This window comes from Spizellomyces punctatus (genome assembly GCF_000182565.1).
Source record: "Spizellomyces punctatus DAOM BR117 chromosome Unknown supercont1.18, whole genome shotgun sequence".
NCBI classification, from domain to species: domain Eukaryota; kingdom Fungi; phylum Chytridiomycota; class Chytridiomycetes; order Spizellomycetales; family Spizellomycetaceae; genus Spizellomyces; species Spizellomyces punctatus.
The window spans coordinates 263,340-280,698 of NW_015971554.1; the positions used below are offsets into that span (position 1 = coordinate 263,340).

A 17,359-nucleotide genomic window follows, 5' to 3' on the forward strand; every position below is an offset into this window, starting at 1 on the left:
CTCGCATATTGCGCTTACTTTGGTGTCCTTGGGGGAAATGTCACACTTTTGCAACCGTTTCAACTACAAGTGTGAAATGAGATGTCCGAAAGGTAACACGTGATTTGCAAGTTCGAATCTCTCTCAAGACAAAAAGTCGAGTGCGCAATCTCTTTTTTTGTTGCGATTGTTAACGTTCATTGCTAGCTTTTGTGAATCAAGGCGTCAAGCATTCCCATCGATCGCGGGGATGCTCGTTGGTTTTATACCGTTCTTGTAACGAACGCGACCGCTGCATGTCCAATGACCTTGACATGTTGGAATGCCCGAGACGCCCGAGACTCGCTCGAATGAAACGGTCGTAAACCATCAAACCATTGCAAAAAAGACCAAACACAATGCTTTCCAATTCCTATGCGCATTCAACACAACCAAAAAAAACACACATGCCCCTGAAGAAAACGACTAATCAGAATAGCATGTCATTTTCCAGACAGATGACATCAGCATTACACGTGATTCCGGATCGGCACGCTCTCGCCTGACTTGACCCTTTGGTTTGAACTGCAATCCCTGGGGGAGGTCCGATGGGACAGGAGAAGGATGAGCACGCTTCTCTTGAGCAATAACGACATTGAATGACGACTACCTGGCTTTCCAATGGATGTAGTATTGTTGTTACTTGGATTCCTGCTCGAACGCGCCTGGGCTCTTCCGGTTCCCGTAGAGTCATCAGGCCAAATAGGCGCGCAAACGCTACCCGATGTTAGCACCAAACTCACCGTTCCTTGGGCGGATGCTGTTATTGGTGCTTCCTACTTTGCCATTCCGGTAGAACTGGCCTTCTTTGTCTTCAAGCTCCCATCAACGACTTTGTATCAAAAATGCGTAGGGGGACTCTTTGTTGCATTTATTCTATTTTGCGGAATCGGGCACTTTCTGGATGCCAGCCATATGGGCGTTGAATGGGTTATTGCCGATAGATATCTGACGGCAGGCGTCTCCGCCATTACAGCTATCGCAAGTCCGTATGTCTTGAATTACAGCGTGGAGGCCATCAAGGGATTCTCGGAAGAGTCGAAATTGGTGGAAAAGCAGCGGGATATGCTGGCAGACGCACAGGCGCTGACCCACCTTGGCAACTGGGAGCTAAGAGAGGACGAAAAAACTGGCGTCCGGTGGATTAATGCATCCGACGAGTTTTTCCGAATATTTGGCATGGAACCGGATACATATGAAGCCAACAGGATCACTTACGATAGATATTGGAAGTGTGTCGCGCCAGAGGATCGAGAAAAGATTGACAAGGCGGTTAGCGAAGCTTTGTTGAATGGAGACTCATACCACATCATACAGCGGATTCGAAGGGAGTCGGACAGGAAGGAGGTCTATATTCGCGGATATGGAAAGCCTGTGATCCGCGACGGAAAGATTCAAGGGCTCCGTGGGTTCGTATCAAGTGTACAATGGTGTTCTTTGACAATATTCAGCTTCTAACGTTATGGCGATTGACTGCAGGACGGCGCAAGATATTACCTCCCAAGTCTTTGCTGAAATGGAATTGACTAGGGCAAAGGAAGAGGCGCTCATTGAATCCAAGCACAAAGACGTGGTGAGTTTTTGGACTGTACTTTGTATTTGCTGTTGAGTTTTACTTTCTTATTCCGAGATGCCACGTGAATAGTTTCTAGCAACCATGAGTCATGAATTGCGCACTCCTCTCACATCCATTATTGGACACGTCGAGCTAATGGACGAAACACCCATGGACGAGACCCAAAAAGAGTACATGTCCAACGCTAGACGGGCTGCAACCACGCTCTTATCCTTGATCAACGATATCCTTGATTACAGCAAGCTGACCGCTGGAAAGGTTGATTTAGATCTACGTGTAACCAGTGTAGCCGAGATTCTGGATGATGTTCGCGCCATTTCTAAAGATCTTGGAAAGGAGGTTACTCTACGAGTCGACTCGTACGATGGGCCCAACGTGATTGGCGATTCCACTCGACTGAAGCAGATTTTGTTAAACCTTGTCAGCAATGCTGTAAAGTTTACAATGCCTGGTGGATACGTCTTTGTTACCAACACGTGGACAGTGGACAATGCCGACAGAGTGAACCTCACCATATCGGTCCGAGACACAGGCATTGGTATGTCGGAGCAAGTAATACAACGGCTGTTCAATCCGTTTACCCAAGCAGACGCATCAACGAGCCGCCGATTTGGTGGGACGGGATTGGGATTATCGATCGTCAAGAAGCTCGTAAATGCCATGGATGGGTCCATCGAAGTAACTAGCGAGGAAAATAAGGGATCAACTTTCACAGTCCTTTTTAAACTGCCTAAAGCGCACGTCCTTCCACAAGAGGTGCCTGTTCCCGACAAGATGGGCAGCATGCGTATCCTTGTCGCTGAAGACAACAAGGTTACCCAATCTCTTCTTAAGCGGATGCTGCGTGACTTTACCGTCGACGTGGCTGATAACGGCCGCCAAGCTGTGGACATGGTGAAAAAGAATGAATCCTATCACATGCTTTTCTGCGACTTGAATATGCCGGTACTGGACGGCCTGGAGGCCACCCGCGAAATTAGGAAGACGACCCAAGGCCGTGAAATATTCATTGTTGGCTTAACTGCGAATGCGTTCAAAACCGATCGCGAAAACTGTTTAAAAGCTGGGATGAATGACTACCTCTCCAAACCGTTCACGAAGCTATCTCTACTGGCTATGATTGCGAAAGCAAAATTGTCCGGGTGACACAGCTTGATTTCCAGAGCACGTTGAGTGGCCAAATGAACCTGAAAGTTTCAAAAGGAGTGATACTGGATACTTGCCTCTCCCAATATTCCAATCGAGAACGACTGTCGTTGGCTGCATTTATTGTCGTCTACATGGGTGATCGGACTCTTTATTTTGCCGGCGTCGTCCGACTGACACGGTCAAATGGAATCTTTCGCGACCCCGTTTTGCTGCGTCCTTGACTCGGTGCACAATGCGGCGGTTAATGCATGTGCTGCAAGTCCCGGAAAACGCACCTGTATAAAAGAGATTTAGAAACTTGAGACTTGAGCCAACATATGCTCATAGATACGCCGGTTTTTACACTCTGCTACCGGGAACCAAGGTACACCCCTACTTATTACGCACGTTTTCTTTGGCGACACATGGTGTCACCTTTTACGGGTGAGATTGAGATTGCTACCCGACAATACAGCGGTTGACTAGTCGGCAGCTGAAGAAAGAATCTCTGGAGGCAGAGAATATTGGACATGGTTGTAAACAGTTGTAGAGAATTGTATTGGACGTGCGCTCAAGATTAAGCCAGTCTTGAATTTTATGGAACGTTTAATATAAGCCAATGTTTTGTACACAAGTCATTAATACTGCCAAGTATATAATACACGAGTCGAACCTCATCTGTTTACAATTCTCCCAACAGCTTTCAAATCCCTTGTCAAATTACCTCCCAAAGTCTTTCCGTTGGCCCATTCCCACACTCGTCGCAAACTTGAAACCTTGCCCCAGCTCAAATTCAATACAGCCATCGCAACGTCTTCTTGCATCTCCTGGTTCTCGTCATTCAGTGACAAAAGTTTCTCCAACTGATCCCTAAACCATTCAACCCCTGGCAAAGGCTGGAAATCTCCCATGGAACCTCTGGCTAATCCTGAGATGAGCGAGAGTGAAAATGGTGCCTTGTCGGGGTCATTGAGCTGGGCCCACAACTGCTGAATCACGGCATAGCGTTTTTCCCAAGGCAATTGCTGCCCACATAGTTCAACAGATTTGACAAAAGCAACGGAAAACCGCGCGTTCGATCCAATTGATGAGTCATTCAAGACTGTATTCATCTGTCTCGTCAGCAAGTCCTCTGGTGTTAATGTCCCCGCCTTCAATGTTCCCAATTCGCACTTGTCAAATACGCCCACCCCATCAGTGGTCAAAGCAGTAACGATCGCCTGAAACGAATCGAAAACCGGATCCGACCGGTCAGACGGCCGTAACGCTTCGGGCCACATTTTGCTCACGTTGTCCAACATAATGATACAATCACTCACAGCACCAACCTCTCGTAATAGGTCGTAACACAATACGCGACACCGTTGCAGATCGTTTGTAAAACGACACCAAGTTGTGAAAGCTCGAATCATGCGACACGCGCGCCCCAAGCTGCGTTTGGTAGCCGACGTGGTGACGAGCGTGTGATGGATCCATGTCATTATTTTGTCCAAGAGTTTCTTGCTGGCATACCGCACGGCCCAACTGAAAACGCATAAGATGATGTGGCGTTCACGCACAGGCAGATATTCGGATGTTTGCAAGCTTCGCAACATGGGTGGTGCACTCGGTTTAGTGATACCCCCTACCCTTCCGATCAATAGAGCGTGCGACCGGAAATGTCCCCAACATTGGTCTAAAGCGCATTGAAGGGTGTAAGAGTCACTAGCGGCTCGACTTTGCGGGTTTTTGAAGAAATCCACGAGGGCTGCAGGTGAGTCCGTATCAATGCTCAAAAGCACGTCCTTGATGACTGCAGAACAAAAAGAGGCCCGTGTCAGCTGTGGAAATGGTAGTTACGGGCATAACAAGCAACAACATATCCCTGACTCACACGTGACATCATCAACAACTGGCGAACCTTGGCCACTGACCACAGGAGAACTCGGTTTTGTTTTCTGCGCTTTCTCCGCCGGTACAACTTTCCGGATCTTTCTACTCATGAGGTCGGCAAGGTCCTTTTGCCGACTGGGAAAGAGGCGGTCAGACGATTCCATGGGACAAGGCGGTTGCGGGGGAGAGATGACATTATCCGCGGGTTTGAATTGAAGATCACTTGTCTGCAGTTTGGTTGGAGGCTCCAGAGCGGCAGATTGCCTGCGAGCTTGCTTCGATATAGAGGAGGGCGGTACACTTGCTTTGATTGAATCGGTTGTACTACGTGAGGCCGTGGCTGCTGCATTAGAGGTCGTTTGTCCTGCGCTTGAAGTCTTTTTTCCACCCGAGTCCGCATGCAGTGAAGTTCGCTTACCCCCGGATGCAGTACGTGACACAGGTTGACGTTGGGTACTATTTGATCTCGGTGGCAGTGAGGATCCTACAGGTTCTGATGCTCCCGAAGATGTAGAGCTGCCTGTTGACATAGTGCGTGACCTTCGCTTGACCTTTTCTACAGAGGGAGCCGCTTTTGACTTAGCCGCCATGCTAGGTGCTTTGGCTCCTCCTGTATCTCTTTCCTTTGCAGCCAAAGCACTGGAGCGACTGGGAGGCAATGGCTTTGTTTTGTACCTGTCGGATGATGTTGTGCTAATGGAGTCGATGCTAGGGGCGCGAGAACGGCTCGCAGTGGTGATGGGCGACGCTCCAAGGTCAAGGGAGGTAGCAAGTTCGTCTTCCGTAGGAGTAGGGGAACACCTCGGAGTGGGTACTATTTCTGACAACGTCTGCACAGAATTTTGGGTTGCCCTTCGCTTGGAAGGTCGATCTTTGTAATCCTCCTCCAGGTCAGACTGCAACTGGAAGTGAAACAATGATTAATGTGATTCTTTATATTAGCGTTTCTCAAGCAGCCTACCTCATCGTTGTCGACTTTTGTGAGTTTTCTTTTCAAGCAACTTAGGCGCACCTGCTGCTCAGTCACCAACTCTTGCAACGCCATCTGTGTAAAGACTTCATGATTAGAAGGTGGCCCCCGGTCGGACCAGGTGGCACTGAACATACCTTCTGCTTCGAAAGTGATGCGTTTTCACCTCTCAAACGATCGATCTGTCGTACAAGGCGAGAGACCCCGTCTTCTGACTGATCAGGTGCCATATGTTTTTCAATTCCCTTTTGCACAGTAGGCTCTTTGGCCTGTGCGCTTGCATTGCTGAGCTGTGCCCGCAACTGCCGTACTTCATCCTTGTGCCTGGCCCTTTCATCAGCGAGTCGACTGTTGCAAGTACGAAGTGTCTCCTCCTTGTCTTGAAGTTGCGCCTCAAACTCTTTCAGGCGATCCCTCATCCGTCGCATTTCATTGTCATAACGCTGTTGGACCGTCGCAGCATCCTCATTTACATCGTTGCGTTGGTCGCTTTTCCTGTACCGGGGTACCTCAGTCTTTCCAGACGTTTCAGCAGCCGTTACTCGTTGTCGCATATTTTGGATCTCCGCATCTTTTGCTTTCATCCTCGCCTCCATCTCTGAATGCATGTCCTTGAGCTTGTGGATCTCTTCATCTTTCTTTCTTAATTGAGAAATTTCAAGCAGTTGATCTTTGCACCGGGTCTCAATCTCCAGCTTCCCCTTTTCAAGTACTTTAGCTTGATTCTCTAAGGACATTTTCCCCTCTTCTAATATTGTACACCGCTCTTCTGCACTTTTAGCCAGTTTCACGGCCTCCACAGCTTGTATCCTTGCTTCGGCCAACTGCTTTCGTAGTGTATCCATCTCGACCTTCACCGCGTCTTGCTTTGATGCCACTTCCGCGGATTGACATAGAAGCTCGTTAGCCTTGCACATTTCATCTTTCAGCTTTCTCAACTGATCATCTCTAGTAACCAGAAACGATATCAGTTGGTATGGTGCGACACAGAGCGGATGGCCACCTTGGTACGCACTTTTGAGCATGCTCCTCCCGAAGTTTGTTCAGAGTATTCTCGGACTGTTGAATCACCACCTTCTGTTGTATGACCTGCCTCTGCCAGTGATTGTTTGCATCTTTCAGTTTTACCACTTCCGCTTTTGTGCTTGCCAGTGCCGATTCGGTTTTAGCTAATCGAGAAACAGATTGCTTCGAGACAATGAGCTCTTCACGGATCTTGATTATCTCTTCGCGTAGGTTGATCAATTCCGCTACTGCCTCGTCGCGATCTTTAGCGGTGTTTCCCAGATCACTCTTTAGTTTTGCCAGTTCTGCAGCATTTTCCGCTTTTTCTTTTAGACATTAAAAAGAGGAATAATATAGGTCAAAAATATTGAAAGCGAGAACCAAAGAAAATGTTGTGTAGAGCCACCTTTTTCTGCATTTTTACAAAACTCGACCAATTTGTTCGTTTGGATAGCCTTCTCCTTGAACGCCTTCACATTTTTCAAGAGTGCTTGCTTTTCATCCCCCAACCTCTTCACATCCTCCTTGAGTTTGCCGCATTCTGAGCATGGCGACGCTGGGTCGGCGTTGACCTCAGGACATGCCATGTCATATCTCACAACTGGCCTGGGGGGGTTGGGCAAAGAAGTAGGCAGATGGACCCTGCTCTCAACACAATGCAACCGGTTGGGCACGTGATCAGCGATATTCGCGTGCTAGTCCAAGAAACCGACTGCCCAGCGAGATCTGCTCAACCTGGAAAGGCTCCCTGGAAAGGCTCGAGGCATGTCTAGCGACGTGCGGGATATCCTGCAGCTCCCGGCCGACGCTGGGAAAACAACCTCATCGATACGCAACGCCGTTAAAGCGGAGAGAGTCAAGGAGAAGAAGAGCGGTATGGGGTGTGCAAAGCGCAGGTTTAAGTCAACCGGTCATTGACACCTTTTTTGAACAGATGGTCTAAATCGCGAGCTACTCTCATTGACGGGCGGTGCACCACCAATGGTACTTGCCAAAAAGAAGTACAAGGCTAGACCGAATTTTAGTAAGAGAACAGCTGTTTCGCCATGGTAAGTTGTGACCGTATGTGCTCCGTCATTGTCTCTTTCCTAAACGAAGCGCATATAAAGGGTTTGGCGTTCCTTTACCAACCCAGCTCGAAGAGATAACTTGGAACTGTATCATTGGGTAAAAGCCACCGATGCAGAAGGTTGGTTTTGTTTTGGTCTGGATGCGGAAGAATCAACTCCGACCAACTCCTCAATGCATTCAGATTATTACTTTGCAAAGTTCAACGAAATTGTTGATATGGTCGATTACACCGAGGAAGAATATAACGCCCATCTGAAGGGTAAGGGCAGCTATGCGCTACATGAGTTGCAGCTTATGCTGAACGTAGCATCTTCGGGTACTTTAGATAAAGCAGCGTCATCTGGCTGGACCAGAGAAGAAACGGACTATCTGTTTTCTCTGTGTAAAGCATTCGATCTACGTTGGTTTGTTATCTTCGACCGGTACGATTGGCCGAATCACACGCGAACAATAGATGTATGGTGCAATTATGCGTCCATCTTGATGACTTTTAGAGTGTGTGAAGTGACTTCCATGTTGTATCAATGTATAGGATCTGAAGGAGCGCTACTATCAAACCGCGCGAGCCATCCTTCTAGCACGCGGTAAGCCGGACAAAAAGGATCTAACAGGCTACAATTTCGATAAAGCCCGCGAAATCGAACGCAAAAAGAATCTGGAAATTCTCTATAACCGAACTGCAGAACAAATTAAAGAGGAAGAGTATCTCTTTATGGAGCTCCGTCGTCGTGAGCAAAAGGAAGAGCGAATGCAACGTGAACGCGAAGCTGTCTGGCAGTTGCTCAACGATAATGAAGTGCGCTTGGCGAATAGAGAAGGGCTGACGCCAATCGATAAAAACGTAGAGAAGCTGAAGAAACGGAAATCCGTGGGCTCAACCAAGAGGGCGTCCTCTGAAGATGTGAGCAGCCCCGTAATGGAAGTAGGACCTAGCAACTCTGCAAGAAAAAGGAGCAAGGTCAAAGAAGAACCAGCGGCTGAGGAGGGTATGGTAGCCAGCCGCCTACTGACTGTGATGGCTCATTATCGGAGGGCTGACCGGGGCTTTATGTTCTAGATTCTGCCCACAAAATCAAATATCCAGTGGGAGCCTTCGCGCGTTCTTCAAAACTTCCAGCACCGAAAACAGCCCTTGTGCCCCGAGTCCACCAATTCCTGCAGGAACTTGGGCTGGGGATAAAGCCGAATATGCCTACCGCTCCAGTGTGTGCAAAATTTAACGAGCTGCAAATGAACATCCAGACTTTACTGGAGGTGAAAAAGCTGTACGACAAAGTCGATTTGGAGCTGAGTAAGATGCGGGTGAAGGCCCGTGTGATGGGCGGGGGACAAGCAGGTGGATCTTCTGCAGTGGTAAGTTATTAATCGTCTCTGTCGGTAAAACTCTTGAAGGATAATGACCAAGTTGTTAGCCGCAGAAGCGGTCGTCCTTGACGCCTTCCTCTGCGCAAAAAGACCTAAAGCGGCAACGCACCGGAGCCTGATCTGACTGCCGCTATTACATTATTGTACATACTGCTGGAGAGGAATGAGGAGAGCGAGTAGAAAATGTTTGTATAAATTTACATTAGAACGGCGCATGCAGTCCTCTTTTGGAAAGCACAGATCGCATTTCACAAGCTGCTTGCCTTTTTTCGACCTAATGCTCTGTTCCTCATGCAATGGCCATTTTGTCCCGGCCAAAATTGTTCGAATCCACACTGGTGTATTATCCATATGTTATTGGTAATCCATTAAGCAATCTTCTGGCTCGTTGAGCCAGATCCGTTCCTGGCAGAGCTGCCTGTCATCGACAGCATGGTTGGAGTACAAGGGCACGAAGTGGAACTGGATTTGAAGCGCTCTATAGGTTTTTAAACCTCTATAGGTATTTAATGATACTCTGCGCCATAATCTTGTGTACATATTTGCAAACCAGAGGTTATTGTTTCTACGCATGCGCCCCTTCTCATTTGATATGCCACAGCTCCCGTTTCCCTTTTGCCGATATCACCGACGTGCCTCATTCCCTGAAGTCCAGATATCTTTGGAACTTCCTGGCGTATCGGGGTTGCAACTTCCTCTGCCCCAATGTTTCGTACCACGCAGTAACCACCCGATACAAAGAATTTTGCATTACTACAGCAAGAATTTGGTGAATGATCTACCGATGGAAATCCTGCGACTGGGTATGGATTACGTACCTTGTAAGAGAGCATATGGCTCCCTGAATAGCAACTGGTTATCACCCAGTTGATTTCGGATCCATGGATCCTCATCTGGTTTTACAGGCGGGTCCGCCAATCGTGTTTCCAAACCCAGCTGACACCGAAGTAGACATTCAAGGATAGTGTCAAGCTCGTCACTGACAATTCCAAATCGGTCCTCCGTTGGAGAAGCAACGACGATGCTAATAAGAACTGGCAATCATGGGTTAGCTGTAAGTTGACAGCACCTTAACGTCCGATACTCTGTGAAGAACCCACCTTGAATAGCCCAAACTTGCACCTGAAAGTCGGCAAACAAATCCTTTGTTTGTCGATCCAATGTTTCCGCCACAAGCCATTTTCCCCATTTCCACCGTGCAATCCATTGCTGCAAGTTTGCCAAAACCTCCTGTCCGGTTGCGCGCCTGTCTTTTAATGATACAGGTATTGACTGTGACTGTGCCGTTGATCCAGCTGTTTGTTGAGCGTCTAAGTGTTGCCGTGGGGGTCGAAGCAAGGCGGGGTACTCCCTATGCTGCTCTTGTGGCCATCTGTCCTGTAATACTTTGGGTGGCTCTGGCGGGACTTTCGGACTTCGAGCAGGGCTCCCTGGCTGGAACACAAATTCTTTGACTTTATCGCTAACCACATCCAGGATGGCCTGTTTACGTTTCTGAGGAGAAAAAACGCTTGAACCCGTTATCCCCGAGGCAGCGGCAATTGGTTTAATTCGCTTTGCGTCCTCCTGTTCCCGGCGGTCTGGGAGAAACGGTCAGAAAGGCAGAACGTATTTTACACGTGATCCTCCATATAACAACTAGCCACCTTTGCTTTTTTTCTGTTCGACTTCTAACGATTCACTCAGACGGTCCACGATAGACATTGATGAAGCGAGCACCGCTTTCAAAGGTGAAGGTTCGTCATTGCGAACGGTAAAAATACTCTGCCTAGATTGACCGCGACATTCCAATTGGCCTTTCAGGGTCAACCACGCTAGATACTGGGGAGGGAGATATGGTCAATATTCAGGGATCATGTGACGTTCTACTGTATTAAATACCTGTGCATATTGGCCAGTCGGCAAGTTCAGACCTGTTAGAACTGTGGAACGAGGAATATCTTTTCTAATTGGCTAATGGAAATATGAAATGATGTATCAAGATGACAGTCCTCCTGCCAAAGTTGGGTGACAACCTCGACATACTCACAGCAGTAAAGAAGACTTCGAAAATGTGGTCGACAGCTTCCCAGATCGCAAGGAGTAGCATTCCTGTCAAGTAGCTGTGCAAAAGCGACCTCAAGCCAATCCAGCGTAGCCAGGAGCCTTCATGGATGATAAGCCTGTTTAACAGGGAACGGTTTTATTAGTCGAAAACGGTGAAAAATGAGTCACGCTCGCATTCTTTGCATACCCAATGGGAGCAGATTTGTTTCCGAAAGTCGCCGCAAAATTACCGATACGAACAATGCTTGCTGCCGCAATTTTGTACAGTGAGAACCCACAAATTAGATACAATGAGTTGTACACCGCGAGAAATATGGTTCCAAGTGACACCGCCGTCGATAAACTGACAGGTAACCGAGCTCTTATACGCCAATGCAGTCCACGCTGTAATAAAATACCCTTTAGTCAAAACGGAACTAAAGGTTGCCTCCAAATCTCCCAATTATACCTGAATTGGTGGGAAAGCCAGCTGATCGCGTTCAGCGTATCGACGATACCCAGCGTAAGCTAGAGCGACAAAGAGACAGTATCCAGCAATAAAGACCAGGTTCTCATTGAGTTCCGGTGCACCATATTTTCTAATTACTGAGAGTTACTAAACATTCATGGAAAGAAAACTGGTATACGAAGACATACCCTTCTGGATATAGAAACCAATCACTTTTCACTCTACTTTGCTTTTGTCGCAAGTAGAAATATCCTAATATTACACTAGACGCAGAATGCCAGAGGGCAGAAGCCAGTAACTGTCCATTCAAGAAGTCTAGCAGAGCAAGGAATCTCGTCCGCTGTACACGGCGACGAACTTTTCATGGAGCGGGCACGGTTAAGTAACCAAGCACAGGTGAGCAAAAAAGACCGGTAACGTACCTTGCAGGTTTTGGACTCTCCTCCAGACTAGGACCCCAATGAGTAAACTTGCGACAAAGCTGAAAAACCAGGTAGTGGGTTGGAAGAGCTTGCGGAGCCAACCTATGACCAGCCCAAGCGTTAGAGGTCCGACTTTTACCAGACAACGCAGAAAATCAAAACTATGTACCAAATCCCACAAAGTCACCGAGGGAAAGCGACCAAGTATATAGGAGGGTGTAAACGACGATGAAGGTGGCCCACAAAACACTGGCTAATCGGTTGTAGAGCTCTGGCGTAATTGCCTCAACAAAAGGGTTTGAGGACGGACCCCAGGAGTGCAAGAGCGACATTGGGCCACTTCTTTTGCCTCCAATTAACAACCACCCGCTGCGTAGGGCCAGGGGGAATTCCACTGCAATCCAGATCTCAAGATCGCGAAAGGTTGCAAAGACTCGAAGATGGTGCACTTGCCACAATAAATCGTCATATAGCCATATATGGTAACTGCTGTGGCGTGACTGGGAGTCTGCGTTAGTTCATGGCTGATGGGCCTTTGGCGCGGACCAAGGCAAGCAACAACGGCAAAGCGGATTAGCAGCAACCCATTTTACTTTACATTCTTACTTTACCTTCTCCGGCCAAGTTCGGGCGTTGTTGTGTAGATGGCAGATACAAAGCGGAACTCTTGGGCATTTCTCGAGTCCGACCTATCCGCGGTCCCGTCTACCCAATCCAATGCAACTCTGGCGACAACAACACATGGCGCCAGTAAAGGTGCTTGCGATACTTGTACTTTTTATCGGAACTTTCCACTAACTTCCCCTTACTAGACGTATCTCCGGGCTTTCCACTGACAGCGGAGGAGACGGCTGCTTATGCTCAGCTTTTCAAGCTTGCCGATTCGCAGGCAACAGGCACTGTTCAGCCAAACGATGCCGTGGCGTTCATGTCAAAATCGCACTTACCACAGAATGTTTTAAGTGAGGTGCGGGCGAATGTGGATTAGCGGTTGATTGTCACGAATATTGACCTTCCGACCTACTAGATCTGGCAAATCGCGGATTCAGAACGCAAAGGTTACCTAACGCAACAAGGCTTTTACAAAGCTCTAAAGTTGATTGCTCTGGCCCAAGCTGGAAAGGCACCCAGTGCCGCATTACTCAATACCTGTATGTTTCTCGGCGGAATCGGCGGATGTGTGGATTTGTTCTGATGAATTGTGTTTTAGCTGCACCAATCCCAACGTTTGGTGGTATTACGTTACCTGGAAATGCTAGCCCATCGACACCATCTCCCTTCCCATCTACAGTCGCAAGCCATTTGACTGGCGCCTCTGCGTCTGGATCCCCCTTAAGTGCCGTTGCAACTCACCGAACAGGTGGTAGTATTACGACGCACCATACGGGAGGCGGTTTATCTGTACATAGCACCGGCACTGGACGAATAGCATCACATATGACTGGAAGTGGAGTTGCCTCTCACAGCACCGGGAATGGAGGGGCGTATAATATATCTGCGGAGGAGCGCGAACGATTTACCGTTGCGTTCAATTCATGCAAGCCCTTGGATGGGTTTGTAACTGGTGCGTATCAGGCTCTGTGTTGTGGTTGAAGCAGGCGATAAACCATTTGTATCTAGGGGAAGCAGCAAAGGAATTGTTCATCAAATCCACGTTGCCAGTCGACGTGCTAAGCAAAATCTGGTGAGATGTCTCATCGATGTTTAGCCACACGTAAGACAGAATCAGTGACATATTTTGGCTTGAATCAGGAATTTGGTCGATACATCGGGCGCCGGAAAACTGGATATCCATCAATTCTCCGCTGCGATGCTTTTAATTACACGGTTGCGACAAGGGGCTTTGCCTTCGGTACCTGCAACGCTCCCCTCGCATCTTTTAGGCGCGACTACGACCCTCCCGAATTTAGATAGTCCCTCTATAAGTCCAATAAAAGACTTGGGACTCCATACACCTCTGGCCCCTCCCCTTTCGTCGCGGCTTTTGAATCGGATGTCAACGGTCGGGCCGCCCCCTAGCTCTCCCCGCATAGATCGCCGGAGGACCATAATTTCTACTGTAGCGTCCCAGATAATGACGTCCCCGGAATGGTTGATCAAAGATGATGAAAAGGCACAGTGCGACCAATTTTTTGATGGTTTAGATAAGGACAAAAAAGGCTTCGTGACAGGTAAGAAAATACGCATACTTCCTCTCAAAAATTGGGACCTGTGTTTATGATTTATGAACCAGGGCAGGACAGCTACGAATTTTTCACGCGCGCGAAACTACCACAAACGGAACTTGCTAGGATATGGGATCTTGCGGATATTTCCAGAACTGGGCGTCTTTCTAAGGACGAATTTGCAGTTGCGATGCACTTGATAAAGCTGCGAATGGCCGGGACACCCTTGCCCTCGGTACTCCCGCCGGAGCTGGTTCCGCCATCCCTTCGTATGCAGGCTTTGAAAGCATTAGGAACTGGCGATAATACATCTGGTCTGGCAGCCTCTCCAAGTGTTGGATCGCAATTATCAGCTGGCGAAACCGATCTGATGGGAGGAATGGGTTCTGCCCCAAGATCTCTGATCGATGCAAGATGTATGTATTTAAATATGTGCTTTGGTTTCTTGTTAGGTCAGAGTCTTATGTCTCCACTTTTCTGCAGCACTATCATTTAGTAAACTGCCTTCAACGCAGAATGCTGCCGAATTGGCGGAACGAGAGGAGGAATTAGCTCAACGAAAAGCAGACCTGCAGTCAGTGGAACAGCAGCTTGGCAGCGTGCAGCCTTCTGTGGAAGAACTGAGACAGAAGAGGGCTGCTCTGGACTCTGAATTTAGGACCGTCACTGAAAAGAGGAATGAACAGGCCCTTCAGCTTTCACAGCTCCGTGCTGTATATGAGACTGAAAGCCAGATTGCTCTTGAAACTGAGAATGCACTGATACGCGAAAAACAGATGTTAAATATTGCATTGGCGGAATTACAACAAGCACAGCAGACGGTAGCCGCCTTGCAAGCGGAAAAGGGGAACCTCGTGGAACAGCTGGGGCGCACGCAGCATGATATCGAGGAGATGAAAAAGCAAATAAAAGAAGCTAACGAGGCGAGCATCCCGTTGCGACAAGAAATAGAAAAGTTGAGGGCCGACCTCAAACAACATCAGCAGCATCGAGAAATTAACGAGCAGGTGCTCCAAAGCGCGCGGGCTGATTACCAGCAGATACATGCGGACCTTCAACAAGAGCAGGCGCGGTTAGAGCAAGAGAAGAGTCGTAATGCGCAGGTCGCACAGCAAATCTCCGTACAGACTGCAATAAATGAGAGAGAACGGGAAAAAATGCGAGCTGCTGCAGCACAGCGAGAGAAGGAACTGGCGGTCTCTCAATCTCTTCCAGCCCTCAATGTCACAACGCGAGACCCTTATGCCGCATTTTCGAGCGTTAGCAGTCCGAGTTCCACTATGTCACCTGGTAAATCCCTAGATACCACTTCAGCGAAGGGGTCCTTGATGGATTTGGGCTCTTCTGTTGCACTGAACTCACCGACATTCAGTACCGGCTCGTTATCCGGGACCGGGAAAAAGGCGCCACCACCACCCCCGCCGATGTCGAAAAAGCCTCTGCGCGGCGATCCCGTTGGGCTGAGCCAGACCGATTTGACGCATGTCCCAGCACCGAAACCGAATGAATCTTTGACGCCAGTCAAGCCGGAAGCATCCACCGCAAGCCCGGCAAGCCAATCTCCGCAACGTAAGATGTCAACTACCTCAATCTCTTCGCGCAAGTCTGCAAAGGAAGAATTAGATGATTTGCTCGAAATCCATCAGCCTAAAAACAAGAAAAGTCAATCAAGTCTAGCGTCATTTGGTCCGTCGCCCGTCTCCATGAGACCGGCCTCTCCATCTCCAGTGGGACCATCACCTGCGGCCAGGCAACTGAAGCCGGCGTCGGTCAAATCCTTGACGTTGAGTGCGTCTGGTGAGAGGCCGCCAGAAGAGGAGGTCTTCGGATCTCAAAATGCGAAGAAGAGTTCGTCGGTGCGTTCTCTGCCTTTGGGAGAATCGCAAGAAACAGAAAAGGGGGATAACAAGATGGCAAGTACAACATCCGCGCTTGATTTCGCCAGTGCATTCGGAGACCTACCCACAAGTACAGCTCCACCAGCGACTGCACCCCCGCCGGCGCCTGTCCGTACTGACAGCGCGACGTTTGGGGAGTCAAATGATCTTCCGGTCACCACAGCTCCTACCGAGTTCAACGACGCTTTCAGTAGTATAGCACGCGAACAAATAGGAGGCTTCGCGTCCAATGAGTTTGAAGCTGATTTTGATTCTGCCTTCGCAGTTCCTCCCATTAACCAACCGCAACCCGTTTCTTCGCCCTTGAGCCAGGAGGGAAGAAAGGGTTCCAGTTCATCATTTCAGGATGGTGCATCGATGAGATCTACCAGCACCAGGCAAGGGGAACTGCTAGCATCTTTAGCCACGGTGAATATTGAAGAGGAAATGAAAAACGCCTTCGCGGCATCTGCAAAGCGGGAATCAAACCCACAAGGAAATGGAAAAGCTGAAACTGCTGACTTTGACGACAAAGCTTTTGGAGCCGTCTCCGCTGCGGACTTTGATGATGACGCATTCAAGTTTGATGCCTCATTTGATGCAGGGGCAGCCAACTTTACTAGTGGAGATGATGCAGTTGGGGCCTTTGCGGGAGGGTCGGCAACATCAGCAACCGCTGCCAGCTTTGAGGCAGATTTTGCTAATGCATTTGGCGCGCCCCCAGCGGCTGGTGGAGATCCGTTCTCTGCAAACAACTTTTCATTTGGGCCCCCTGCTCAGTCACCAGCCTCTTTTGCGGATCTCGATGCAGCCTTCGGCAGTCCAAGTGAATCGAACGGGACTTCAGACGGAAAAGCAAAAGTGAATGGAAATGGGTTCAATGCTTTTGATGATGCATTCGGGAACTCTGGAGACTTTGGCAATGCTTTCACAGCGGCAGCACCGGCGTCTCCAAAGAAGCGACCGGTACCGCTTCCGCCACAACGAGCCTCAACCTCGCAGGACGATGCGGTTGAGGTGCAACAGATTATAGCATTGGGATTTAGTAAAGGTGCGTTTACAGTATTCTTGTATCATTTGTGTTTGATTGGTGGTAACGTATTCTCTTCGTCGTTTTAGAAGAAGCAGTGAATGCCCTTGAAGTGTAAGTCACTGACTTGGATGTTAGTGCTCGCATTGACATCAGTGTCCTAACGGTCTCTCATCAATAACAGGAATGCGTTTGATGTCGCAAAGGCGACAAATTACTTGTTAGATTCGCGGTGATTGACTTTATATATTGCAGGAAAATATTGCAAATCATTACTTTCAGTATTTGGTCTTCTTCATATTGAGGACCTCTTGAGTAGTTTATCATGAAATATAGCTGCTATGAGGATATTCTCCGGTTATACAT

The 17,359-nt window shown here is 48.5% G+C and overlaps 5 protein-coding genes across 5 annotated transcripts; 3 read left to right on the forward strand and 2 right to left on the reverse strand.

Moving 5' to 3' along the window:
- The first annotated feature begins 544 nt into the window (after positions 1 to 544).
- SPPG_07928 (uncharacterized protein) lies at positions 545 to 3,396 on the forward strand. Its single transcript, XM_016756078.1, has 3 exons — positions 545 to 1,427; positions 1,498 to 1,591; positions 1,664 to 3,396. The coding sequence occupies exons 1-3, from the start codon at positions 640 to 642 to the stop codon at positions 2,738 to 2,740; spliced, it is 1,959 nt and encodes a 652-aa protein (XP_016604759.1). The 5' UTR covers positions 545 to 639; the 3' UTR covers positions 2,741 to 3,396.
- On the reverse strand, positions 3,271 to 7,156 carry SPPG_07929 (uncharacterized protein; the record flags this gene model as incomplete). Its single annotated transcript, XM_016756079.1, has 6 exons — positions 3,271 to 4,514; positions 4,596 to 5,496; positions 5,556 to 5,639; positions 5,702 to 6,512; positions 6,580 to 6,895; positions 6,976 to 7,156. The coding sequence occupies 6 exons, from the start codon at positions 7,154 to 7,156 to the stop codon at positions 3,397 to 3,399; spliced, it is 3,411 nt and encodes a 1,136-aa protein (XP_016604760.1). The 3' UTR covers positions 3,271 to 3,396.
- A 134-nt stretch (positions 7,157 to 7,290) lies between these two features.
- On the forward strand, positions 7,291 to 9,351 carry SPPG_07930 (uncharacterized protein). The gene is made up of 8 exons (XM_016756080.1): positions 7,291 to 7,443; positions 7,504 to 7,618; positions 7,679 to 7,758; positions 7,822 to 7,899; positions 7,966 to 8,096; positions 8,173 to 8,626; positions 8,698 to 8,993; positions 9,053 to 9,351. Exons 1-8 carry the CDS (start codon positions 7,335 to 7,337, stop codon positions 9,122 to 9,124), a joined length of 1,335 nt encoding a protein of 444 aa, XP_016604761.1. The 5' UTR covers positions 7,291 to 7,334; the 3' UTR covers positions 9,125 to 9,351.
- Positions 9,352 to 9,456: 105 nt separating this feature from the next.
- On the reverse strand, positions 9,457 to 12,344 carry SPPG_07931 (uncharacterized protein). The gene is made up of 11 exons (XM_016756081.1): positions 12,091 to 12,344; positions 11,922 to 12,023; positions 11,688 to 11,856; positions 11,500 to 11,629; positions 11,239 to 11,435; positions 11,035 to 11,167; positions 10,887 to 10,958; positions 10,652 to 10,826; positions 10,106 to 10,585; positions 9,824 to 10,039; positions 9,457 to 9,758 (listed from the first exon to the last, which is right to left on the reverse strand). The coding sequence occupies exons 1-11, from the start codon at positions 12,251 to 12,253 to the stop codon at positions 9,643 to 9,645; spliced, it is 1,953 nt and encodes a 650-aa protein (XP_016604762.1). The 5' UTR covers positions 12,254 to 12,344; the 3' UTR covers positions 9,457 to 9,642.
- A 129-nt stretch (positions 12,345 to 12,473) lies between these two features.
- SPPG_07932 (uncharacterized protein) lies at positions 12,474 to 17,351 on the forward strand. The gene is made up of 10 exons (XM_016756082.1): positions 12,474 to 12,677; positions 12,734 to 12,888; positions 12,949 to 13,072; positions 13,132 to 13,485; positions 13,542 to 13,605; positions 13,674 to 14,092; positions 14,155 to 14,502; positions 14,570 to 17,014; positions 17,083 to 17,107; positions 17,178 to 17,351. The coding sequence occupies exons 1-10, from the start codon at positions 12,566 to 12,568 to the stop codon at positions 17,227 to 17,229; spliced, it is 4,098 nt and encodes a 1,365-aa protein (XP_016604763.1). The 5' UTR covers positions 12,474 to 12,565; the 3' UTR covers positions 17,230 to 17,351.
- Positions 17,352 to 17,359: the final 8 nt, after the last annotated feature.

Excerpts from the sequence above, each read along its gene's own strand:
- SPPG_07931 (XM_016756081.1), bottom strand. The coding sequence starts at position 12,253 with ATGTCGCTCTTGCACTCCTGGGGTCCGTCCTCAAACCCTTTTGTTGAG. Across the intron at positions 10,040-10,105 it reads GCAAGTTTGGGCTATTCAAG|TTCTTATTAGCATCGTCGTT; the intron begins GTGGGTTCTTCA and ends CATGATTGCCAG. Across the intron at positions 9,759-9,823 it reads GCCATATGCTCTCTTACAAG|TAATGCAAAATTCTTTGTAT; the intron begins GTACGTAATCCA and ends TTCTTGCTGTAG.
- SPPG_07932 (XM_016756082.1), top strand. The coding sequence starts at position 12,566 with ATGGCAGATACAAAGCGGAACTCTTGGGCATTTCTCGAGTCCGACCTA. Across the intron at positions 14,503-14,569 it reads ATCTCTGATCGATGCAAGAT|CACTATCATTTAGTAAACTG; the intron begins GTATGTATTTAA and ends ACTTTTCTGCAG. Across the intron at positions 17,015-17,082 it reads AGCATTGGGATTTAGTAAAG|AAGAAGCAGTGAATGCCCTT; the intron begins GTGCGTTTACAG and ends TCGTCGTTTTAG.
- SPPG_07930 (XM_016756080.1), top strand. The coding sequence starts at position 7,335 with ATGTCTAGCGACGTGCGGGATATCCTGCAGCTCCCGGCCGACGCTGGG. Across the intron at positions 7,759-7,821 it reads AAAAGCCACCGATGCAGAAG|ATTATTACTTTGCAAAGTTC; the intron begins GTTGGTTTTGTT and ends CAATGCATTCAG. Across the intron at positions 8,627-8,697 it reads AGAACCAGCGGCTGAGGAGG|ATTCTGCCCACAAAATCAAA; the intron begins GTATGGTAGCCA and ends TTTATGTTCTAG.
- SPPG_07928 (XM_016756078.1), top strand. The coding sequence starts at position 640 with ATGGATGTAGTATTGTTGTTACTTGGATTCCTGCTCGAACGCGCCTGG. Across the intron at positions 1,428-1,497 it reads AAGATTCAAGGGCTCCGTGG|GACGGCGCAAGATATTACCT; the intron begins GTTCGTATCAAG and ends GATTGACTGCAG. Across the intron at positions 1,592-1,663 it reads AATCCAAGCACAAAGACGTG|TTTCTAGCAACCATGAGTCA; the intron begins GTGAGTTTTTGG and ends CCACGTGAATAG.